Genomic DNA, 27,164 nt, shown 5'->3' on the forward strand with positions numbered 1-27,164 from the left:
GAAGTTCAATGCATAAAGAAAAATGAGGTCACCACACTTGAACTCGTTGATATTATAGTTTCTTTCAATGTTTTTGGAGTCAAGCAAAAGAGAAACGACAAAGGAATGACAATAAAGGCAGAAAACTATGGAAGCTTTTAAAATTGGAAGAAAACGCATGAAGAAGCTGTAGCAACAGCAAAATGACAAGGTCATGTATCTGCCTGGTGATAGGAATATCCCAACTAGCAAATAAGCTATACAACAAAATCCAAAAAATGGAAACTCTTTTGTTTTCTCTTAGTAAGCGTTCATGTGTGCGTGCCTGTATTTGTGTGTCAAAAACATGCTAGCATTCCCAAACTACTTCCCCATCAACATTGTAAAATCAACCACTAACAATGAAACGAACGCAGTTCATCAGCTTTGGCAGAAGCAGACCAGTTATCTAAATAGCAAGCTATTATAAAACTTCCAACCCTAGAATAACACTTGCTGCTCAGACACTGCGATGCACTTCAAAAGCTCTCATTTATAAACTAATCTGCTAAATGGCGGGGGGAATATTCGCATAACAAAAAAGAACACCTACTATATGATTATGCACTTGAACTAATCATGAAATGAAGTAACGAGGCCAAGTCAAGTGTACCTCTTGGCCGAGGAGCAAGGGAATCCGGCTCCGAGTAGGCTCAAGGAGGAAAAGAAGTTGGATCTACGCCGGAATGTAAGGGAAACCTATCCATCGATGCAGTTCATAACCAATATATCCTCCGAAGATGGTTGAAAGAGTTGAGGAAATCGATGCCCGCGTGAGGAAAATTCTAACTATGGCACCTTCGATCTCTGGAGATTTCCGGTTCTACTTCAGCTGGGAGTTGGGAGTTAGGGCTCGCCGGCTCGGACAGAACCCGCCACAGAACGGACTCAGCAAAGGTTGCAGAGGAAATGGGAACGGGCAAACGAGAAACTCTGTGCTCTGGACGTCGACGAAATTGGGTGTAGATGTCGGGTTGGGTGTAAAAGTCGGGCCTGGAAAATGCCTAATTGTAGCACGAGGACGGCACGTGACTGGTTTATAAGAATTTATGGGGTCTAGTTCTTCTAGAATTTTTATTTGGTCCGGTCACCTCACGTAGCTCTAAGTTCAGACATCATTAAAATAGTGTCATGTGTTCTTACTATTTTCCGCTCGGCCTGACAACCCCGACCCAGAACGGAGACGGTATTGTTATGTTCACGTGTTGCTAGGTATTACTCGGTATTTGCTCGGTATTGGTCGATTTTGCTCGACAATAACGAGAAATACCATTATGTGAAGATCAATACCGAACAATATCGAGCAATACTGAGAAATACCGAGCAATACAGAGTAAAGTATTGCTCGGTATTTCTCGGTATTGGTCTTCATAGAGCGATATTTTTCATTATTGCCAAGCAATACCTAGCAATACCGAGCAATATCTAGAGCAATACGCGAACATAGTAATCCCGGGTCAAGTCGTCGTGCCGCACGGTATTGAATAAGATGACGTGGCGACATGTTATTGGCGTCCGAACGTAGAGCTGCGTCAGATCACCTGACCTAATAATTGTTCCTAGTTCTAGGAAAAGCAACCAACCCAAAAACATCATATGATGAAATTTGGAGTTCTATGATTGGAAATATATGATAATTTAATCCATATACTTTAAAAAATATTAAATTAATTTAATTTTTTAAATTTTAGTATACTAATTTTTATTATAAAATATTTTGAATATATTGAAATTTAAATTTAGATTGTAATGACATCAATAGCCAAAGAGGAATGTTATAATATTGGCTATCGTAAAGAGTAGTGGGGAGCACAAGCGGCAATAGGAAGCAACAAACATCAAGGCAAGACCAATGGCAGTGGGTAGCAAAGGTGCATGGGTGGGAGTAGAGAGCGAATGCAGTAAAGGATTTGGAAATCATTAAATTTAAGCTTCATTTGGGACAGCTTTCTTACCGCTTTCTAAGTAAAAAAATTCTGAATTTAAAATTTTTTGTATTAGAAAGTTGCTATGAAAAGCAGAAAAGGCAGAAATATTTTGCCCAGCAAAAGGAAAAAAAAAAGACCACAAAAGGTAGAAAAATTTCATCCTGCGGTCGCAAACGTTCACCAGCGCCTGTCAGTCGTGTCTAGCTTCCAACTCAAGAAATATTTTAAGTTCAAACGATTAGAGCCACAAAGCTTGTTCGGCCGTTCCCCAGCGCCTGCAATCATCTACAATTCGTGCCCAACTCCAAGCCTCCAATCTCTTGCAATTTGTGTTTTGATCTTGAGAAAGGCAGTAAAATCGAAGTTTGGCATTTGGCAACCCCATTTTCCTGTTTAGTATCATATTTTAGCTTGTAATAATTTTCAATTTATCTATCATAATAGAATCATGTCCTCATTTTTTTTTTTTAATATTTGTTTATTTATATTAAAATTTTGCCCACCTTAAAATAAAAGTCTAATTCTTTACTATTTGAATGGCTTCATTAATGGAGTATTATATTTCATTTTTATTTATTTCAATTGGCCCGTGTTGATATGAAATAAAAGAATGCAAAAATTAACTCATAAATAACTAAAATTATAATCAACTGTATTAAAATTATATTTGTGTTTTTAGTGAATTTATTCTAGAGCATTGCATGTTGTAACTTTGGATCCGTTAGGGATAGAAAACTTTGGATCCGTTAGGGATAGAAAAAGAGAACGTCATCAAAGGAGGCGAAGAAGGTTTTGGTGGCAAAGTAAAAAAACGCAGGTAAAGCACAAGTCAAAAGCGCAGGTGACGTGGTAAATTTTTATTGGATGTCCGAACCTATTTTCCGCGTCCAGTGATCAGATGCAATAATTTGCACAAAATCAGAGGGGAAAATTTCTCCCTGGCAAAAAAGTTGAGGATGAAGATTTGAGTATTAGAATGCTCACTATCTAATTGGACATTGGAGAACTTAGTAGTGACTAGTGGGCGTTTACTTAAGGTCAAAGTGAAGAATATAGCAAGGGTCTTTGTTATAATTATATATCCATATTTTTAACTTAAATTTTTAACAATAACTATTTGCGAAGAACTATTTTACTCAGCATACATCCATATGGAGAGGGATTGCTATTAAAGTTTTGTTTAGGACATGTTTTTTTACTATTATTAAAATAATTTTTAATATATTTTTTTTTTACAGCTAAAAAGTTGCTTTAGAAAACAGAAAAAATTACCCCAAATAACACTAAAATCTTCATAAAAGACTTGAGATCAAATTCTACTTGTTTAGGCTTCCCATTTAGGGTTCATTTGAATAATTTTTTACTACTATTGTTTTGTACTTTCAATAAAAATTTATATTAAAAAAGATATTCCAAAAAAACCTAAATGAAACTAACACCAATAGGTCCCTGCAAGGAGTAATTATTGTGTCCGGACATCGAACGCGTCCAGAGACCAATAACAGAGCGCAAAGTCACCTGGGTGCTCGGTACTGAGCACTCGGTATCGCTCGGTATTCGTCCGGATTTTCGATTTTTTTGTCCGGACGTAATAACTTTTCTCCCGCAAGGGAATCAACAGAGCAGTCGAGAATCCAGAGATATTGGAAAGAAAGTTGAGGCTGAGAAAGAATCTTTTGTGCAAACCCAAAAAAACATACTTATCATTTAGGCTTACTATATACTCACATACAAAAATTGGCAAATTTTGTGTGAAGTGAATAATATTATATGAAAGAAAGCAACTTCACTATTTGCTAATGGCACAAATGGTGGCTGCAACAACCAGCTAAAACCCCATTCACATTAAATAGACAAAACATGAAAGAAACCTAGCTTTCTACATCATAATACTTAGAAAGTTCAGGCATCCATGCCCGAGAAATATTGCGCACATAAATTTGATTAGTTTGGATCAACTCAGTAAATATTATGCACTCAGGCTTTGTTCTAAATAGCACTGAAGAAGGGTGGATCTGCACCTTCTGACCATTTGCCTTCACCCTGCCAAAAATTACTTGAGCATGAGTAAGCAGATATTTTAAACTTCTCTAGGGTGGTTTTAATTTCTTCAAATATAGCTATTTAGAAAATGATAGAAACTCGATACCTGTATGATCCATCAGGCTGCTTCTCTGCTGCATTGAGGAAGAATGATGCTGTGAGGCATCTGCGAAACTGAAGCACATCATCACCACATGAAGACAGAGCCATGTCCATTTGTTTAAGATACACTTTTATCTGACTGTTTGAGAGAAGAAAACAAGTTACTATTGCAAAACAAAGAGTTTTAAAACGAGATATCATCATCATTATCACTAACATTGTCCTCTCATTTCAAGTCAATTTTAAGAATTCTTATTTCCATTCATTCCTGCCAAAAAAATTTTTATTACTTCTATAACCTTTAATAGCATAAAAAGAAAATAATTTGAGAGCTGCTCATAAAGAAGAGCGAGATAATCATTCATAAACAAGTTGAAATGTTTCTAATTAATTTACAAAGTAATTTGTCCTATATAAACTATAAGAAAGTTCAACATGAACTACAATTATGATTATATCTATACTACTATATAAAAGTGGCTTGGGATTCCACTCTTAGCAAATCCTGATCGTTCATTTATAAATTTTAAAATAATCTGAAATGTTCATTTATGACTTTTCAAATTCTTTATTTAAGACACTTGCATAACTTTTACATACAAAACATTTATTCACTCATTTAAAAAAATAATAATTTCGCACAACAAAGCTAGCGTTTATATAATAATTTCATACGATATATAAATGCCCCTTATGGCTCATATTAAATTAATTTTAATTCTTCTTAAGGCTTGAGTTTTTGTCCGTTATATTAAAAAGTGACTTCGGATCCTTCTAGAACGCTATCTAACCGTCGATAATGTCACTTCGTAACGCTACCTGAACTATTGATGTTGCAACTCTTCGTATTCCCATTCCACTACTCCTATTCCTTCCCTTCTCACACAACTTCATACCCGACAGGTCTCCCTCTCGAGTTCTTTGGCTATCACGAGAGCTTCGCCTTCTTCGTTCTTCTTCGACTACATTCGCTTTCTTCGGTCACCCTCTCGTGTTCTTCAACTTCCACGAGAGCTTCGCCTTCTTCGTTCTTCTTCGACTACATTCGTCTTCTTTGGTAACCCTCTCGTGTTCTTCGGCTTCCACGAGGGCTTCGCCTTAAGGCCTGTAGTTCCACCTCTTTTCAATTTTTAAATCTGGTTCTTTTTGTGTTTTTTTTTTTGGAGAAAGGAAGCCTCTTGCTATGAAAAGATGGATTTTTAATTAAAAATATTAGTTTGGGACAGAATGATGGATTTTTTTTATTTTTTTTTGCAGAGAGAGGAAGACATAGCTTTGTTCCCTTTAGGAAGTCTGTTGGGGAGATTTCTACTAAGTTGGTGAACATCTGTTTTGTCTTGGCTTCTAAGAAGACTGAGAGGAGAGATCCTCTGAACAACTTCAAAGATTACACTAGGGGTTGGAATATCGGGGCTATGAGCTTTTTCAATCTCTTAGTTAACCTTCATGTTCTTTGTTCTTCTTTTTCTAAGATTCTTATTCATTTTACTCTTTTTTTTTTGCAGTATGTTGGTTTCACTGCTTCTCCTCTCTTTATCATTGCCCTTAGGTGGTTTGTGATATTTGGATTGATTTTGATCTTTAATGCTTGCTATTATTGTTGATGTCGCAGCCCTTTAGATTCTTATTCTCGAGTGGCTTATGCAATCCCTCTAATACTGCTCCTGTTCTTCACCTTGGCTGCAATTAATGTATGAACTTTTCTTCTTCCATATCTTATTTTGATGTTTATGGTTTCTGTTAGGTCATTGAATTGTTATTGATTGTTTTATATGTTTAATTAAATGCATCCAGTGTTGGATGCATTCTTTTGTACAATGGTCAGGGAAAGTTTCACAGTAGCACCTTTGATACATTGGATTATATTGTGGGTCAGGCAAATTTTACAGTGGAAAACCTTAGGGATTTCTCGGGAGATTTGTTAGCTGCTAAGAGGATCAAAGTAACCAACTTGCTTGTACCAGGTGATCTACAAGGTAGGATTGATGAGATTGTAACCAAGGTTAATACATCTGTGGATGACCTAGATAGAAGCGCAGCTGACAAGTACGGATCAAAATATGAGATACTATCGTTATCAATTAATATACAGACATTTTGATGGTTACTAGAGCCAGTTAATCAAAAAGGACGTGTTGAATGGCAAGTTGAAACTGATGTGAAACAATGTGGTGAAACAAGAATTGCTTGCATGAAATTAATAAATTGTGAACTTGACGTAGTTAAACATAAATGAAGCGTATTCAAGATAGATCTTTAGAAAATTTCACGGAAGAACTAAGTAATGACAATTGATTACAATTAAGAGCAATAGAAGACTAGCAAAATTACATCAACAACAAATAAGTAGAGAAAATGACATGTTAACAAAATCCATGGTTTAAAATCTAGATCATTCACCTTGGAATCCCTCACATGCACTCTTGATATCACTCGGCTTAGCGGATGAAGGTTGAAAGCAAACTTAGGGATGCCAATAGAAGACATGTGATGTCGAGGGGACTAGTCGCCGGGGAAGGAGCCAGAGTTGGAGGAGCGGGTGGTCGTCCGATGAGAACCCACGGTGCTTGGGGTTGTTAGAATTCGATCGTCTCGACGAGGCAGTAGAGGATTCGTTTGATGTATCTTTCCACCGTTTCGTCGTATTCCCAATCGGGTTCGTAGAAAGGAGAGTGGAGATATCGATCTCTCCTTGGGCGTTGTAAGCAAAGTCGTGATCAAGCTCCGGATCAGCCATGCATGATCATGGATGGATCTCAGCGTTGTGGTGGTGTAAGATGGATGAACCATCACCTAGGAGAGGTCCGGCCAAGAGGGTGAAGAGAGAGGGGAGAGGAGAGCTCGGGTTGGAGGTGGTGGGGAGAGGGGAAAGAAGGGGCGGCTTGGTTGTGGTGGGATTAGGGAGGAGTAGTAGAAAATCTGAAGTTAATTCTCAGATTTAGTGAAATTGGAGGGAAGGATTTGAATTTGAATTCAATTCAAATAAAAGAATTAATGGGAGGTAATTAGAGAGTCTTGATTGAGGGCAATTAATGAAAATTGGAGAGAGGGGGACATTAAAGGGGGCGGCCATTTAAAGGGAGGGAGGGGATTTGTGTTAATTAGGTGGGCCCCAAGGTTTGAATAACTAATTCAATTCAAATCTGAATTTAATTTCATATTTGAATTAAATATGAGGTTTCCTGTCTTGGAATTTGGCTTTAGGAAAGAATTCAAATTCAATAATTAATTGAATCCAATTTGAGATCTTTCTTAAAGGACTAGGAATTAAATTAGGAAAGGTTTGAAATAATTTGAATTTGGGGAATTCAAATTGGATGGCAAGGTGTGCTGGCGGTGGGTGGGTGGTCGGACAGGTGGCCAGTGATGGACGGCGGCCGGCGGGTAGGGGAGGTGGCGGCGGCTTGCTGGGCGAGCTGACCAGGGGTTTGGGCGGCCAAGGGGGCCTGCGGATTTGGGAGATTTGGGGGAAATGGGGGGCTCGGTTTGGGGAAGGGGATGGTGGAGGGTGTAGGGGAAAGAAGAAAGGATAAAGGACGAGCCGCGAACTTTGGAATCCACCAAAAGTTGACGGGTATTGCTTGTTCCCTCGCCTAGGGTCTCCCCTCTCAAGAACTCACAAAGAGATATAAAATAAAGAGCTGAATTTTCATTTCACTAATCATCATCCATTACAATGCAATAGGCCTCCTATAAATAGGTCAAAATAAAAGAAAACTAGAAAGACACAAATGCCCTCGGGGCTACAATAGTGACTCAATACCCACAGGGGTAAACTAGGAAAAATAGAAAAATGGAAGAACAAATAAAATACAAGATATATCAAAAGTAAAGACTCTGGATCGTAGCCGTAGATCTCTGGCTCCGACGACGGTACACATGTCGAAATCTGATGTCCTCATCATAAACATTGAGGCTAATCCAGGGTGAGGCTCTGGGTTCACATCATTGGTAGGTTGATCATTTGTGCCAAATAAAAGATAGAATTTATTGGAAAAATGATGTTGCAGGCCAAATTTAGCATCACAATTGAAATAAAAACCTTTTTCAAGTCAAAATTGAATTTCAACTAGTGAGAGTTTATTGATTGGAATATTTGGAGGTTTAGGGTTATTAAGGGTTAATGTGGAAGAGGGGATGGAAATTTTGATGAAAGGTTGTGGCGAAGTAGGGGTCAGATTTATGGAAGTCTAGGTTTAAGTCCGGAGATGAAGTAACTAAGGAGGACATATTCAAATAAATTAGGACTTAAAAGCAACGTTTTTTAATGAAGCTTGGTGTTTAAGAATTGAATTTTATTGAGTTAGTTTGAAAAAGATGTCATGTAAATTTTCATATGTAGATTTACCAACAAGTTGTTACAAAGATAAGATAAAATCGGGTTGAGAAAATAATTGACATTTCATTCGTAATTATTGGTACCAAGTAACTATAGAACCTTCAAGATGAAATGAAGCAATTCTGACACGATGATAGCTAGGAGTAGGGGTGTCAATATTTGACACGACACGAAAACTCTACCCGGGTCGGGTTAGGGTCGACCCGTTTTGCACCCGGGTCAGTTCGGGTTCGACCCGAACCCGACCCGTGACCCGAAATTGACACCCCTACCTAGGAGTATTATGAAAATTGAAGTATTCAGGTGCTTTAAAGATCTATATTTCGATGTCAAATCCATTAAAAAGAAGAAGTTGATTTTCATTGATTTAAAGAAAAAAGATTTTGTTGGGGAAGGTGGGGACTATTGAGAAGGAATTCGACCTGCAGAATCAAGGATACCAGTGGAAGATGAAAGTTCTTGATGGAGGGAAGGATGTGGGTGTTCTGTGCGCAAACTATCAAGACGCTTGTTAACAGAGTCCATAAGAGAATGGAATTGTTGTAAGGATGTGTCAATGAAAGCAAACTGATAGCCTGTTAGAAGGATTTTTGGATTTCGAAAAATTGCAATTCTTGATTGGTTTGCATTGTTTGGAGAGCTTCTAGTAAATCAATATTTTTCAAGCTGCATTTGTTCAAGGGTGTAATTATTGCAAGATGGTGCTCTTTGATAAAAAGAATTGGTGTTTGTAAACAAATAGCACAATAAACTAGTAGAAATGTGTATTTGCAAATGAGAAAACGGCAAGAAAACCAACGGAAAAAAGAACCTAATGCAATCTTGAAAAGAAGAACATAAAATTTGCAATCTATAAATGGTGAATAGTAGCTATGTTGTAGGTGATAATAGGTGGTCGACTGATTGCTTGATGTTGAAGGTGATAGAGCTGTTGTTGGATTGGTGCTTAAGGGCTGAACGATTGGAAGATAAAGAAGATCACTGTCTAGATGCTGATGGTTGTGGCTAAAAAGGATTGGTTGAAGGAGATTGCATCCTTGTTGCTGAAAGCATGAAAAAGAGGGAGGCATGATAGCGAAGATGGCTGCCCAGTTTCCGAAGACGATGGCTAAAGAAAATTGTAATCCAGGAGCTGAAGAAGATGCAGAAGGCGTGGAAGATTGAAGCCGAAGAAGAGTAGTTGAAGGCGTGAGGAGCCAAAAAAGATTGGTTGAAGTCAGGGATTTGAAGGTTTGTCAGCAGTAGAGTTGGTTCTTGTGGAGGTTTGAGGTTAGTGCAATAGGCACAACATTTGATATAGGCTTCTTTGCAAACCAAGGAGGGGCATCTTTAGACTAGGTGTAGACTCCAAAAGGAGAGGAGAACAGAAAAACTTAAAATTATTCATTTATCGAACTTTCATTACAAAGTTAGGGGTATTTAAACTATTTTGGTAAACTGGTTTTACAATAAAGAACCAGACTATATTAAAAAAAATACTAGTTCAGTGTAATGAAAAAGTTATGCTTTATACATAAACCCATGTGTATGGACCAAGTGGGTTGAAAACCATGCGGTCTAGACTTCTCTCGGCCGAAGATGGGCTGTTGTCCTTTGCGGTTTGTAATGCTGGTGTGGCATGCTTTTATTTCTTCTTTTATTGACTTAAGAATTTATATATTGTTCTGCCATGTTTGTAGACCAAGTTTCATAATATTTTTGTACTGCCTGAGGATTCAATAGGATATGTTGATGTCTAGTAAGTTATCACCTTAAACTCATCTCACAACATTAGAATAGATAGATAATTCAGTATTTTGAAATGGACTAACAACTTGAGCGCCTTAAATAAGAAAATAAACCTTGCAGAAAAAATATTTTAACTTAAAAAGAAAATAATTAATTATATTGGAGATAGAACATGTCTTTGGTGCCATAAAGAACAAAAAAAGTAACAATAGACAACCGAAAGAAGACGAAAGGTGGTAAGACCAACCTGTGAACATCTAGTGCATGCTTTAACGATCTATTATTGATGAAATTATCCCTGCACCACCTACTTAGACTTTTGTCAATTGCTTTCTCTTTATTAGTAGCAGCCCTAATCTTCTCCCGGTACTCCACAGCAGCACGAAATATAGTCACAAGCGTTAGATGGTCACCATCAGGACTTGAGAACTTCTTCCACGCAGATCTTGCCTTGCAATAGAAAATCACGGGAGGTGAAGAATACAACAAAGCCATCTCGTAGATTATAACAACAAAATTGAAAAGATCAATCATAAGGCGATAAGCATGCAATTGATACATAATAGTTACAAGATTGACAATTTTCTTTTAGAAAATAGAGCAAAAACCTGATGATGAAAGGGTTAATAAGGGTGTGTTTGGGTGTTGATAATTTGAATTAAAGAAAATGAGAACAAATCATTAGAAAGCTCTGATCAGTAGTCATAGATTAATAATTAACACACAAATTGCTTGAATTTCATTTCATTTTCTTCACTTTCCTTCAAATCAAACAAAGGCTAAGTCTCAAAAAAAAAAAAGCAACAGATTGTGGAACAATTAAGGGCAACACCACTACATGAGTGAAATTATCATAAAAACGAGAGCAATATCCTTCGAAATTCTTACAAAAAAGAAACTCAACTTCCCCATTATAAAGAGATAAGCTTATACGAGCATAACTTGTAAAGAAAAACTATAGCATATGTTATTGCATTTACAAACATTAAGCCTGTCTGGCCATTTGCATGCAAAAAGTTTGCATACAAACCCGTTGTATTTTGCATGCATTAATTTTTGTCCAAAAGGGTTTTGGGCTCATTTGGTGGCTTGTAATTAGAAAATTTATTTTAGAAAATCATGAAATCATTTTCATTCATTTTATGTAAAGATAAAATCAGCACATTTGGGAGATTTTGAAGGTATTTGTAGAGTCCAAAATTAACATTTATTTATATAAGTACATCCGACCAAATGACAAAATTTAGTAAATTTATCATTCTTTTCAAAATATGAATGAACACTTCAAGAATCAGCTGGGCCTAAGAACATTTCAATCCCATGCATAAGCATATCATATGCCATATAATCATCTACATACATATGAACTAACCGTACAAAAATAGGTTGACATCAAAGAATTTTACATTAATGTTGTGATAATGACACAGATTTCAGATAATCATGTTAAACAGGGGGATCGAGATGGTTATATAAGGTAAATCTACTATGGAGATAATTTTTTTGATGAGATAATCAAAGAAAAAAATATAAAGAACAAAAGAAGATTTTTCAAATGTTCTTATTAGCATTAAGAATGAATATGACCAAGTACCATAAGAATAAATTTTCAGTACATCACGAATAAAATTGTGTACACCAAAGTTGAAATTACTAATATATGTAAGAAGCATTGATAGGGATTTGAAGTAGTTATGGAATTATCAACATTATTGAACATACAACAAAGCTCATGCTTATAAAGCGGTGCAATGTGAAGCAAGGAAATTTAAGCTTCGTATGTCATCCGAAAGATGGAAGGAGAAGCGTTTTTAACGCATTTTGATATGAGGTAAGCAGTTCCTCACTTTTTTATTCTACTTAAGACATTTGAGTCCTCTAAAGATAAATTATAGTTTTCTTATCTCTCTCAACTATGTTATCAACTTCTCTCATCTTTCCTCCTACTGGCAATTAATAAGCACACTTTTATTCCTCCATCCACATAAGTTTGTTTGCGCAACTCATCGACCTTTTCATGTACCATTTCCTCCTACAACTAATTTTCTTCATCAATTTTTCCGTTCCTCTATCATGTCATGTTATTCTTCCTTTGCTTTGTTAAGAATTTAATAAATCATACATTTAGTAGAAATCAGAACAATCTCAAGCATTTGTCCCTATTTTTTTTAGAATTTTTCCTATGTTTGATTGCACATTTAACAAACTTAGACCTATATATCTGGCAAAAATGAGATGAACAGTGTGCTGCCATTTTTTCTCTACTTTGAGATTATTTTTCGCATTTCACTCTGCATTTCAAACCCATATTTGATAGAAGAAAGAAGTACCATGCATATGAAGTTATCCTCTGATTTGCCTCTATTTTTTTAGGAGATTAGATGCTAATATAAAATTTCTAACTTATGTGGATGCATGCCATCTAATGTTGCTATCTCGCTACTATATTCATTATTAGCATTGTTCGATAACCTAAGTGAAAGATGCCGCGTCGTTTGTTTCTTACACCAAATCATTCAAGCATTAATGAACCCAATTTGGCTTTTGATATGAGGATCAATCAAGATGATGATCAATCAAGCTGTCCATTATCTAGATTTAAAAATTTTGTGACCACTAAAATTTCGATGATTTGGTTTCTTGATAAAGATGCTTAATGATGGTGATTCTCATATCAAGCCACTGAAATTGATGATCAAGTCAACATGAATTAGATGAAGAAGATTTTTTATTTTTATTTTGGATAAATATGTATTTTGACTTTTAAATTCAAGATAGGGGATGCTTCTTTGATGGAATTTATTTATTCCTTTAGGAAGGAAGTTTAGGATGAATAAGACTAAATTCAAATCAAAATTTTGTTATAATTTCCTTTTAAAAATTGAATTTCTACAATAGAAATCAATATGTATCCTCCCAAATCCTCCCATCTTCTCCTAGCTGCCAAAACCATTGACTACAAAACCCATAAGGTCTTCTAGGTTCACCGCCATTTGCATTACCACCTAGAACCAAAAAAACCTACTGTTGTTGCCTTCGGCCTTCCAGCACTTGCCATCTACAAGCTAGCTGATAGACTGGCCGATTTGACTGGGAGGAATTAGAAAGTTTTCTAATAAAGAGGGAGTTGTTTATGAAGGTTCTTAATTGAAGGGTATTAATTAGGAGGCCTAATTAATGAGAGCATATTTGGGGACTGATTTAGAAGGAATTAATTATGAAATATTTTCTAATTGAAGAGGACTGATTTGGGGCTGATTTGGAGGGGATTAATTATGAAATACTTTATTATTTAAGAGGGAAAATTTGAGGGCGGATTTGGGAGGAAAATAATTAAAGAAATATGAGGGAATTGGGAGAGGGCTGTTTGGATATTTGTTGTTTATTGTTTGCGTTTAGTATGTGATTTTCGTAAGGTTAGAGGTATGTGTTGTTTGCATAAATTAGATTGTTCTTAGGGTGTTTGAGCTCTAGCCAGCCAAGAGTCAAATCTCTCTCCAATTGAAGATCCACTTGTATCTTGTCTTTTCTTTCATAAAACTTTCAATTAAAAAAAGTATTCTTGTGTGTTCTATTTATGGTTTTCTTGTCGTTGGTTTTTCTGAAATTATTGAAATCAGATTTCAGCTAAGGCTTTTCCTAAATTTATGCAATCACTTCCTATCAAATTGGTATCAGAGCACTTTTTTGAGACATATAGCGACAAGAAAAGTTGATCCCTTATAAGAGCGTCTTAAGGGAAAAGTTGGCCAACTCAAATCGGTGTTTGAGGACAGGATGTCATCAATGGAGGAAAAGTTTTTCAACCTAGAAGGAATGAAAAAGGTGTTGGATCTTCACGTCAAAGGACATTATCAACATCAACGACACTCAATTCCTATCAAGCAGAATTGTCAACAAAGTATGAAGAAATTTGCTATAGTAGATGAATTTGATGCAAAGTTTTGTTTAATAAATCCTATTTATATCGAGCAAGATTCCAAAGTATGTGTAATTTCTCAATCTCAAGTAAACAAGAATTCAATGACCTCACCTATGAAGAATATGGTTCCCATCAGCTCAACATTACCAGTTACATTGACAGATGACATGGAGGTGATTTTGGAGCCACTTCTGTTAGACCAGTCCTCCATGGACCGGTCCAGCCGGCCCAGCCCCCTGGGCTGGTCCGAATCGTTTACAGCAGGAGGGGGCCAGCGGGCTCAATGAGGGGGGAAAAGGTGGGGTCCACTTGAGATTCAAATATAATCTTGGAGCCAAAAGGAGGAGAAGCAAGGGCAATTAGGTCCTTTTGTATCTATTTTGAATTGTATGTATTAAGTAGGGAGAAAAGGCTAGGGTTAGGGTTATGTGATTTTTTTGTGAGAGTTCTTTGGTTTTCTTTTTGGTGTTTGGGCTCTAGAACGAATTCTAGAGATTTGGAGAGTGCGATCCTCCTCTCGAATAGAGGATCCTTGTATCTTTGCTATTTTCCTTGCATCTACTAGTGAAATACAAGTCGTTTCTCCATTTTTCTCTCAGTTTTCACCTGTTTTTCCACTGTTTTGTTGTTTTTCCTGCTGTGAACAGCAGTTTGCATTGAGATTTGCTGTAAAAGTGAATAGGAAATACTTGATTTTCCTATCAACTTCCAAAGAGGGGTAAGGGTGAATTAATGAGATTTTTGGTGGAGCTACAAAGTTTGGAAGGTGAAGAAGATGGGGAGAAGATGAAAGCACTAGACATGGTTCAACCACTCCTATAGCATTATCGAGAGGTGTTCCAACAAGTTCAGGTTGCCTCTTCTGCGGGAACACAAACATGCTATCATTTTGAAGGAAGTAGCCTCACCTATTAGTGTTCGTCTGTACCGTTATCCTAAAATTCAGAAGGATGATATCGAGAGATTGATAAGGGAGATGTTGGTGGCAGTGATTATTCGACCCAATGTCAATCCATTTTTTGGTCTAGTGCTATTAGTCAAGTGCTTCAACCACAGTTTCATTCGTTCCACCTTAAGGATAAGATGACACTTTGTGAGGGGCGTATTGATGGACTGACTGATTTTATTGGGAGGGAATTAGAAAGTTTCTTAAGTAAACACTCTGCTAGCTGTTCAGTGAGAAAATAATTCAGAAAAGAAGAGGGCCTTGCTGTCTACAACAAGAAAATTAATTTGACATACCTATATTTTGATTTTAGATTACTAGCCTATTAAAGGAATTCCTATATCATTTCATATCTGTTATGGCTTCTCATTGCATGCTTATGCAATAACATTAAAAGGGCAGCATTGAATCCAATTATTATAAAAACATCATTCCTACTTCATAGGCGTATGGTATGAATAAAAAGATGACATCAAGGTATTTGTAGAAATGCTTATTTCCTTGGACACCCATAGAAAGCCAAGAAAGAAATAAGAGGGAGAGAGGACATTATAGTATTTGTAGAAATGCTTATTTCCTTGGACACCCATAGAAGTGGAAGAGATTAAAATGGAAAGCGGATGAAACCCCTCAAAATGTAGTTGAACAAGCGACTATATTCTCTAAAGAAATGGATATTATAATAAAGTGAATGAAGATGCAATATTCTGGCACTTCACCAAATTTTTGTTGCATGAGCCATATGTTCATTTCTTCTATGGCAGCAACAACAAATGCTCACTAGGCAAATGTTATTGGCATGAGTGCACATAAGGATGAAGAAGATGTGGCTATCAAAAATGGAAATATGAGAGAAAGAACTTTCAAGGGAGAGTCAAAGGTGAAAATTCCCTTTTGTAACGAGACAATTGATGCGATACATTACATTTACATTACACACGTGTATTGACCAACAGGAGACTTAATTCATCTTAAACGGTATGATACTCATATCAAAGTGACATTTGCTTATCTAAAACTTAGTTTCATGCTTTTGGTGGTGGAATGCTCACTAAAAAGAGATTAATTATCAAGAACTAAGAGATAGTCTAAGCAATTGATTTCTCACGAATTCTATCCTGAGAGTTATGTCAAGATTCAGTGGAAAAAATTGCACAATACAAGGAAATTTCAAGGATAGTCTATGCAAAAATATATGATGGAATTCAGAAATGGAGTGATCATTTTCAAAGTAAATCTTTAGGATGTGTAGATACTAATGAAGTGCACTTCATGCTTTACTCTCAAAAAATCATGGTTTAAAAAATTGGATCAGACTGGCCGATTCAACCGTGAGTCGGTCCAGCGGCCTGTCCGGTGCCAATAATAAAATTGTCCTGCAGGAAACCAGGGAAAAACCTGTAGAAATTCCGTTTAAACCGACAAATCGGCAAACTAGCCGATTTTGAAAGAATTGCCCGATTCCTGAAGCCGTAAATTTGAGCCTGTCCAAGCTCTTCTTCCTTGACATTTCGAAGGTTTCGTCCCTACTGGCTCGGAGCCTCAAACAGAGTACGATCGGGATGACCTGGAGCATTATGAAAAGGGCTCGTGTGATACAATGTTTGATTATGCAGCTGCGTCGAATGCAGCCAGCAACGACAAGGAGGCCTTGTTCGAATGTGATCGCTAACAGGACCCAATATCAGACAACAAATGGAAACTTCAGACGATTCACACACTAGCAGGGATCCATTCACGAACTTGGAGGGGATTGTGCGTAAGCCGGTCACCCCGAGAAGGTAAGTGTTATTCATGGCAACGTTTTGTGTGTAGACAATTGCCCTGATTTTGCTTGTGTTGACCCCAATAGAATGAAGGTCACTATGGAAGTGAATGCGCTCTTTGAAGCGCCAAACAGGTGTGGAAATCCCAATGAAACATCCCTTAATGGCACCTCTCATCCAGGTCAATGCACACGAGGCATTTGTAGAAGTGCCTTAGTAGCAGCAGAAGAAAAATTTCAACAATTTGTAAAATTTCAGCCACCGGTCCAACAACAATTAGGTTTAGTTCTATAAATCTCATTTATTATCACTATAATTAAATGTAAAAGTAAATTATAATTAAATTATTAGATATTAATACAACAACAACAACCCTTTATCCCACTATGTGCGGTGAATCCTTTTTCTCCATTGTGTCCTGTTAAGGGTCAAATTCTCATCTAAATCTAATAAAGAAATGTCATTTCTCTAATAAAGAAAGATATTCATAAATATAATATAATTAATTTTATGGTTAGATTGTCATATTATTATGTTAATTTTATTAATTTTTAATAATATTCTTATTTATTATGTCATCCGGTTCGACTGACCGGTCGAACCGTGAGCCTCTCCTTCTGGTTTGTTATCCAGTCTAGTTTTAAAAACCTTGCAAAAAATTGCAAATGAACTCCTATTCTTGATTACAAATCTCCATCATGCCAAAAAGATGATGATGCTCATAGGACAAAAGAATAAATATATGTGGGAGAATACCAAACAAACGACAAAAGAATGATCCGCTTTCTCCAAAAATAATAAGAGGGGAAAAACAAGCAATGCTCCAAGACCTATCCCTTCTCATAAAAAACAATTTCTATGGTCTAATCTATGACTATTATTGATCTATAGCCAACCTCTCAAAGTTATTTACAGTGATCCAAAAAGGTTTTTAAAAAATGGAGGTTCCTCGATGATCCATCAATCAATTAAAGGTACCTAAAGTGTCGTTTCATGTTATAAATGTCGCCTTTGCTTATTCGTTGCCTCTTTCTTGCTGTAGACAGCAAATTCGCTCATTTCTGAATCTTCTTGCACTAAACAGCAAACCGGTTGGATTTTTCTCCTGGATTGCTTAAAACTCAAAATTGTTTTCCTTCGATGGACACCAAGCAAATCATGGACAACAACCACGTATTGTTTTCATGTTCCATTTTACTAATAATAATAATTATATTCGATGTTTTCTCCTTTGAACTGCTGCAAACACCACTTCTCTGATTTTGCTTTCAAAAAATCAGTAGCAGCAATATGAATCACCAGTTGTAAATGCAGAAACAAAGGGAACAAGTAGTTGTGCTACATTGTCAAACACAATGGCTACGGTTGCTGCAATACCTGGGAAACTCCTTGCTTCAGCTTTCAACTACAGTTTATTGGAAGTTGCACTCTAAACTCTTCCCTAAAACGTCTATGGATAGGAAAATAAATAAATTATCGCTATAGTGGATAACACCGTGATAAGTCCAGTGAATATGGCGGACCTGTCTCTACCTATGACGGCAATGCCAATGCCGAAGGATAGAGTGATAGGTCATCCACAAATGTTTTCTTCTTAACTTCTCATCACAATAGGTCATGGTGAACTTTTTTTTTCCCTTCACACATCATCTATCTTATCTATATTCTCCCCTAATGAGATCCCATCATGTCTCTTTCACATCTCCTTCATTGTTGAGGTTCTTCATATGTCATTAAATCTCATAAGTGTCCATCATCAATGAGAACTCATCAAAACTTCCTTATTTTAGCTCTGTTGGTTGAGGACTTTCGCACTTAACCAATAGGTCTTGAATTTAAGTCTTATATATATATATATATATGTCAGTTTATCTTAATTGACCTAAATAACAAAAAAAAAAAATTATTAGCTCTTATTTCTCATCAAGGGTCCCCTACATGTGTTATCGTTCTGGCCGACGACCTTCTACCACTAAGATCCCACCTCGAGTTACTCACATTTTCAAGAGTCCTCTTTTTATTGTTAGTGGCTGAAATTCAACTGGCTTCAGATCTTGCATTTCTCTTTGTTGTTAATGTTTAATTTATTATGACAAAAATGCTCTTACAATTTTATTTTGACATAGATTATGTTGAATATTTTGACCCTACGTAGTGGGATAAAGGCTTGATGTTGTTGTTGTTGTTGTTGTATAGATTATGTTGAATATTTTGAACACCATAAAATATTTTCTCAACATGAAAGTTTAGGATGCATTAGTTGTTAGATGCACACTTTGATCAACCAATATGCACGCTTTGTTGAGCTTCACACTTGGTATTGTGTTTTGCATATTCACAACACTAGGACTGATCTAAATTTCCAAGTATAGTAGTTACATCAAAGAAAGCATCAAGTTTGTAACTCTTTTGTATTAGTCATGTAGATGTTTACAAAAGATGTTCTAAGTGAGATACCTTATGAATTATATTTGTAATTGCTCTAATTTTAATAGATGAGGCCACTATTGAAATACATGACAAGTTCTAACAAAAGAGAAAATTTCCAGAAGATAAAGAACTAAGGGTTAACATAATAAAATTTGTATATATGATATACAATTTAAATGAAATTAAAAGTAATAATAATCTCACAATCATATTGGATACCAAACCTCCAAAGTTAAGGTTTGGTAATTCAAATAAAATACTTTAGGATAACTATATAATCATAAAAATAAAAATAAATTTTATAAAAACTATGATTAAATTAACTATACTCTAGGGATCAATGCACGAGTAATAAAAAAGTCACAAATAGCCTAATTGAGTGTGGCATAAATGAATGTCAAAAAAAAAGTGCCATCAATAGGAATAGTTGATAGTGTAATTATTATACTAAAGATATCATGGGAGTAACACTTGTTCCAGAAAATGTAAAAAATATTGAAAAATATAAAGTTAACACCTTGGGCACTACAAGAAGAATGGATGAGAATGTGGTTCGTAATATGTCCAAATGTTTTTATTTTTGTAGACAAACAATACAAGCAGAAACCAATATCAATTTTCATTAATAAACTTGTATAATAGTCACATTGTGAGATTTCCACCATAAAATACAATACTATGCGCTAGCCTTGACATGTCATTTAAAAAGATTTGGAAGTATTGTGTATAGTACCTCTTCTAGTTTTTCACGAGGTGAGTAAAAAATAGACTCCACTGAGAGCATTGCAACCACAATCAACATTTCTTCCAAGCACTTGAATTCCCCCGCCAAGATGAGTGCTTTAGAGTATATGGGATCCAAGGGGAACCTAGTCATCTGAATCCCAACTGGATCAGATAATTTACAATCATCAGTCAAAGCCCCTAAAAGGTACAGCTCCTGTAGGGATTGTTTAATGGAACTCCTGTCATTGGGATGAATTAAGATTAAGTAAATCCAATGCAATGCATAAATTAAGAATGGCAGCAGCAATATGAAAACATTTAAGAAGAAAAATTACTTCTTGTTTAACATAATGATGAAAATTTTAAGTTGTCTTTTACAAATGTCATTCAAACCTCATTGCTAAACTACTAAAGAGGCTCACTTTTCCATTCACATCTTGTAAACTACACCAAATTCAATTAGCATATAATATCAAATTGAGTGGAACTTGCATAATCAACTAAAAGCAAAAGCCTCATTAAGTGCAAGAATATCCCAGACTCCCACTATTGTGGAGTCCAGGGAAGGATTATTTTACACTGCCATATCCCAACATGAAGATCAATTGTTTTCAAGTTTAAATCATGGCTGAAAGATCAAAATAAGCACAACCACTTGAGCCAAGGGCCGCCACATGTATGACCAAACATAACAAAGTAAAGTTAGAATACAATTACAAACTGAATGAGTTTTATGAGTCCCAAAATAAAAAGAGGTATATATATATATATATAACTGGAACGGCAAACAATGAACATAAGCAAAGAGTTACTAAAAAGTAACTCCTAAGGTTTAATCACATGTATTGATAGGTTTGAGTTGAAGGTGGAAGGAATGCAATTAAATTAGGCAAGAAAAAAAGACTTTCATCCATTCCCATGAAGTTGAACATTTATCCTTTTTCTTGAAAGTACGTTAGAAGTGCAATTTTAATTTTATATATATATATATATATATATATATATATATATATATGTGCAATTTTAATTATTGGATTATAGAAAGTACTGCTATGAAGCCAGTAAGCAAAATAACAAGAAAAAACAAATAAAAACGAAGCATACTTCACCTTGAAGGCTTGTCCATGAAATCAAACCCAATAATATCATCAAAACCAAGGCCTTTGAGTTGTAGTACAACATTTGACAGGCTGCACCTTTTGATCTCAGGGACAGTAGAATCTATAAGTTTCCAAAATTCACTTTCTGGATATAACCGGAAGCATTTTCCAGGACCCTCACGCCCAGCTCTACCACTACATTATACATACAAAAAATTCATATTAGCATAAATACGCCACAAATGCAGACCATGTCAGACATATAAAGCTATACTTTTGGGCAACCCGTGCAGCAGTACATGTCAATCCATGCAGCATGATCATTTTGAAAACATATCAATAAGTAAAAGTGGGAAATATACTTTACTCAAGTGTCCAACCAAACACCAAAAAGTGAAAAAGCAAATAATTGGAGAAGCAACACCAATAGTTGGCATATATGGTCATAAAGGATTTCCTACCTCCTTTGAAGAGCTTGAGCTTTTGAGATTGGCATAATAATTAATGACTCCATCCCCGTCACAGGGTTATAATAACGAGATTTCACCACTCCAGGATCTATAACATATTTGACACCAGGGATAGTGACAGAAGTTTCGGCAATGTTAGTTGCTAGTATGACCTGCATAACCATTCAAAAACAATATATCATTGCGACATTACAAGTTTTAGCTAATTTCAAGATAAAGACAAACTATAAAAATTGCATTTCATAATTAAAAAAAAAACATGAGTTTGGTGTTGTTTACACGTGCATTGTAAATGGAATGTTTATGTGATTTGAATACTTAGGCCTGCCCCCAAGAAGAATGCACATTTTATCAACATATATTGCAACTATATACCACTACATCCTCTTCTTCAAAAAGCATGGTAGTAATGCAAGCAAATTACATGTAAATGTCCCATTTCATATGAACCCAAACGACAAAGCTTTCAAATAGAAGAAAATCTATGGATCAATTGATACGGAGGTTGAGATCTGAGATCAGACCCTTAGTAGCTTCAGTGACACTTCAACAATCTTCTATTCTTGGGTATGCATTGATGACCTCTCCATCCTTTATCATTCCATTGTTTTTGCAACTACTATGAGTTCTGTTGGTTGGCTTTAATGAGGTTGCAATCTTTTTAGGTATTTTGGGGAATTGAGCAACAAGATCATTATATTATGTCACAGATTACATGGTTCCAACGAAAATGATACAATTCCATGCATGAAACTTGCAGTACTTATCATATGCAAACTTTTAAGAAAATAGTAGGATTTCAACAGATTTTTTGTGGATTTCAGAGTCCTCGTTACTTTTGTATGAATCCCAACAAGAATTTTGAAATGTAAAATATCTTGGTAGATTAATGGAAGCAATTAATAAGATTTGTGTGACTTTGAGGCAATAACTAAAGGTCTTTTTTTCTCTTTTAGCTTCTAATTTCATGAAAATGTCTTTTTAATAAAAAGAGGATTGTGACCCTAAATAGGGCAATCTGTTTTATTCTGAAGAATATTTAGTCAGATGTGTTTTTCAAAGCAAATCACTAGTGCCACTAATAATAGCCTTGTATCTTCATAGAAGGTTAATATGTCATCCATGACATTTGGTTCGTTCTTTTTTGTATAATTACCAAGACATTGAACAATTGCCTTCCAAGACCAAATAATAAACAAAAAACACTAAAAGCACGAAATTACAAACTATAAACATAAGAGTCAGTTTGTCACTCTATGGAAAAATTGATCTTTAAAGTGCAACTTAAACGCATGCCCAAAAATAGATTAGCTTCAAAATGACAAAAACACATATCTCGAGTGAAGAAATGAATTCAAATACTTAAAAGTGCATTGATCAATAAAAAGTGTATACTGATGATAACAATAAAAGGTTATTCACAACTAAATAATAATAATAAAGAATTTGTAAGATAATTTCATTTTCGAATGGATAAAAGCATGAAAAATTGTCAGATGATGTTTTGCTATAGAATGGATAAATGCATGCTACCTTGCGAAAATTGGATGGAGTTGGTCTAAAGACATTCATTTGCTGCTCCGAAGGAAGGGATGAGTAGATGGGAACAGTTAGAATGTTCCTACTAAGCTCAGGTAATTGTTTAAGCCGCTCATGGACAAGCATGTCTACTAATTCTATCTCTTCTTGACCAGTCAAAAAAGCAAGGATATCCCCAGGGCTGTCATCCAAATGAATCTAACATAAAAAAATGGGACAAAAATAGTTAGAATAATCTACAAACATGATAAATTGTTAATGAAAACAACACCAATGCAGCAATTCAACCACACAAGCCTACAAAATATAAGAATGATATGTGGAATACATTTGTTCAAGGCAGACGAAAGATTAGTTAAAACCAAAAAGGGCGTACAAAATGTATGAGGCTTCTTCCATCAATGAGGATTTCATGCATGCAATTTTAATTATCCCTTCAATGTAAATAGGTTGTTTTAGCTATTAAAATCCGGGTTTTCCAAATTCAAACTAAAGGCAACTTAGGGCAGGTAAAAGACTAACTAAACCATGAATTAATAGTCATACACAAGCTCTTAGTTATGAATAATTGAAAGAATAATAAAGGTAATAAATTACCTAAAAAAAGAAGATGAACTTTCTATCTCTTTATGCTACAAAATATTGCTATGTAACTCGAGTATATTGCTCAAGTATATCAGGATGCTAAAAATTATTTAAAAAAAAAAACATGATGAATAAAGAGAATGGATTACGAAAGTAACAACATAACAAACTAAAAAGCAAATTCTATACCTTAAAAATAGTAATAAGAGTAGCATCAACGTAATCGGGCTCTGGATGGTATGTATAGAGTATATCCACAGGGTACTGACGCCCTTGGACGTAAACCGCTTTCGCACCACAGAAGTACTCAGAAAAACCTTTTGCATCTAAGCTAGCAGACATTATAATCAACTTCAACGGAGAAAATTTCATATTTGAGCTGTGACATTCGTTATCAAACTTGACAACATTGTTTATATATGGCTTGTCAAGCTTGTGTTGTTTTAACCTTGCATCTTGAACCTTTTTCAACAACCCCAGTAGAACATCCGTATGAACTGTTCTTTCATGAGCTTCATCAACTATGATGACGCTATATCTAGAAAGGATGGGATCCAATAACGCCTCTCTGTATGCACAAAGTTGGACACCACTCAGCATGACATTAAAAGAAAGAATATAGACAAGCTATGGATAAAATAAGCTTACCTCAACAATAAGCCATCAGTCATATATTTAATCCTTGTTGAAGTAGAAGTTGCATCTTCAAACCTGATTGCATAACCAACCTTTTGACCTAACTGAACATCACATTCTTCTGCAACACGTTTTGCCACAGTTACAGCAGCAACTCGTCGTGGTTGGGTGATGCCAATGACTTTTCCATCACGACAAAATCCAGCATTGAATAAATATTGCGGCAATTCTGTAGAATTACCTCAAAAATAAGCACACAATAGACATATTATGACCCAAAGAAAGTAGGAATAATCATGAATTAAATAAGGATTCATAGAGATTTTCAAATGTAGATAGTAAAAAATAATGAACAACAATCGACGCACTTTCAAAAAGTAAATTATATTAGCAACTTAAGTTCATGATAGCATAAAAAGAAACAGGATCATGGAGAGAAAAGTTTTTAGTTAATGTTCAATATTGTTCATTATTAAAGCATGTTTTTTAAATACATTTATTGAATAAATGACTCTGAATGATGATATATTATAATAATAGGAAATCCAATCATCTTGTCCAGTACGACAACCTATTATAGAAAATCAAAATTCATCTACCATTGACTTCACATATATCATAAAACTCTCCCATTCATCCCTTAAATTCTCCATATAAAGTATTTTACAAAGCAAAAGCCCGTGATAAACTGCAAATAAATAGAGGAAAATGAATTATGAAAAAGAAGAAAAAGCCAGGTGTTTACGTGTAGTCTTTCCGCTTCCTGTTTCTCCAACAATTATTATAGTATCATTCTTCCTTACTTCATCTACAAGTCTTCTCTCCACTGAAAACAAATGAGAATGAACGCTTAAAACATAAAATAAGAACATAAACACAGTCATCACTGCTTTTTCCTATTAAAAACACACCTGATGCAATGGGAAGAGATCTCCTTTGCTGAAGAATCCAGTGCTTCCTAAAATCAAAATCCGATTAGATGCAACAAATCTTTGAATTGCTTAAAATTAACGTGGAATACACCACATCAAAGAAGTCTGAGAATTTTATTACCTATCCAAAGACTTATTTGATGCCTTACTTCCCTCGTTCAAGTTAACCAATTTTTGCTCTTTTAGAGGACTTCTGGAAATAGAAGGGAAGCACCTCCGCTCACAAGCACCTCCGCTCATAATGCAGGATTTAGGGGCAGTTTGGTGTCGGATTTACAGCGGGATTTAAGTCGAATTTACGCTAAATCCAACTAAACGGTTTTTGTGCGCGGGTTAAATCCCGGCGATGGGTAAATCCCGGATTTAAGGATTTACGGATTAAGTCCCGAATTTACTAAATCCCTCGGTTCGGCGGATTTATGGGATTTGGCCGAAAAAGCGCGCGAAAGGTAGAAAGTTACCTTCACAGCCAGCGAGCTCCCGTTGTTGCTTCCGACCAAAATGTCGTAACTTCCAATCCGACAGGAAGGGAAAGTCGTCGAAGGAGCGAAGTCGAACAGCCACGAAGGAGCCGAAGAAGCGACGCGTGCAATCTCTACACCTGCGAAGCAACGAAGCCGAACAGCAACGACCACGAAAAGAGAAGATTAAAGGCAAACCTAAGTTATTATTGATTAACTTAATTAATATAATTTAAAATATTAATAATTAAGTAAATTAATTAAATAATTTATAATATAATTAGTGCATAAAGTAATTATCTAATTTAACTTAAATAATTCGTAATATAATTAGTTATGAAATATTAATATAATTAGTTAAATTAATAAAACTTAAAATATATACTTAAATTAACATATTAATTTCTTTTATTTATATTTATCTTATTCACATATAAATTTATAACTACATAAAGCCTAAAATATGCTATCAAATAATTCTTCATGATCTAATATTTGTCATAAAAAATCGTTTTCAGGATTTAACACCCTCCGGGGTTGTTTGGTATCGGATTTACAACGGGATTTAAGTGGGATTTACACTAAATCCAGCCAAAATGGTATTTTGAGCGACCGTAAATCCGGCGATGATGTAAATCCTGGATTTACGTCGCAAATCCGCGTAAACCCTAATCTGATTCCTCCGCGGATTTAACGGAATTTACAGTTGAGCGGCATATCCAACTATTTTAAATCTCTAACTGTTTTAAATCCTACAATGTGTTGTCAAATAGTTTCTCATGATTTAACATGATTTAACATTTATCATACCAAAAAATTTTCAGGATTTAACAGCCTTATGATTTACTAAATCCGGATTTACAAGATTTACTAAATCCTACTAAAGTTAAATCTCAGCCCCATAGTCCGGATTTACATGAGATTTTAGTTAAATCCTTCCAACAGCAAAAAAAACGCAAAATTTAAATCTCACAGGAAGATTCACTTCGCAACAATTTCCAATTTTACCTTAATTCCCGGATTTGCTAAATTCGGTTGTTCGGCTGATTTACGGCATTTGGCCGAAGAAGTGCTTGAAAGTGGAGAAAGATCCTTTACCTCCGTCGTGACTTCCAATCTGACAAGAACAACGTCGCCGTCGAAGGAGATGAAGAAAGTAGAAGCAGCAGCGAACGACAAGGTAACCATCCAAACTCTAATTCACATGAAACAAGCAGCAACGACGAGGAATAAAAAAACCTAACGGAATAGAGGTTAATTTTTTTTAATATTATTTGTATTTAATATTTAATTACTAAATAATTAATTACAATATTAAATTTAATAAATATAATTTAATTAATCTAATTATAATTGATAAAAGATTTTAAATTAAAATTAATTATATTTAATCATTTCAATTAAATGCAAATAAATTTTAATCTATATTATGCTAAATATTTTTTAAAATTTTAACTGCCACATAATTTAAAATTTTCATTTTAACAAATATG

The 27,164-nt window shown here is 35.3% G+C and overlaps 2 protein-coding genes across 3 annotated transcripts in view; both read right to left on the reverse strand.

Moving 5' to 3' along the window:
• LOC110115531 overlaps window positions 1–1,016 on the reverse strand; it is a 50,690-nt gene extending 49,674 nt beyond the window's left edge. For both annotated transcript variants that reach the window (XM_020848795.2, XM_020848794.2), the window contains exon 1: window positions 632–1,016. The gene's annotated coding sequence lies outside the window, so the exon portion shown is untranslated. The remainder of the gene's footprint in view (window positions 1–631) is intronic.
• Window positions 1,017–3,620: 2,604 nt separating this feature from the next.
• Window positions 3,621–25,665, reverse strand: LOC110115540 (pre-mRNA-splicing factor ATP-dependent RNA helicase DEAH10). The gene is made up of 12 exons (XM_020848804.2): window positions 25,332–25,665; window positions 25,190–25,236; window positions 25,024–25,104; window positions 24,291–24,507; window positions 23,832–24,210; window positions 23,052–23,255; window positions 21,510–21,670; window positions 21,058–21,243; window positions 19,956–20,187; window positions 10,406–10,608; window positions 4,096–4,230; window positions 3,621–3,989 (listed from the first exon to the last, which is right to left on the reverse strand). Exons 1-12 carry the CDS (start codon window positions 25,448–25,450, stop codon window positions 3,818–3,820), a joined length of 2,136 nt encoding a protein of 711 aa, XP_020704463.1. The 5' UTR covers window positions 25,451–25,665; the 3' UTR covers window positions 3,621–3,817.
• Window positions 25,666–27,164: the final 1,499 nt, after the last annotated feature.

Source organism: Dendrobium catenatum, unplaced genomic scaffold, assembly GCF_001605985.2.
Source record: "Dendrobium catenatum unplaced genomic scaffold, ASM160598v2 fragScaff_scaffold_651, whole genome shotgun sequence".
NCBI classification, from domain to species: domain Eukaryota; kingdom Viridiplantae; phylum Streptophyta; class Magnoliopsida; order Asparagales; family Orchidaceae; genus Dendrobium; species Dendrobium catenatum.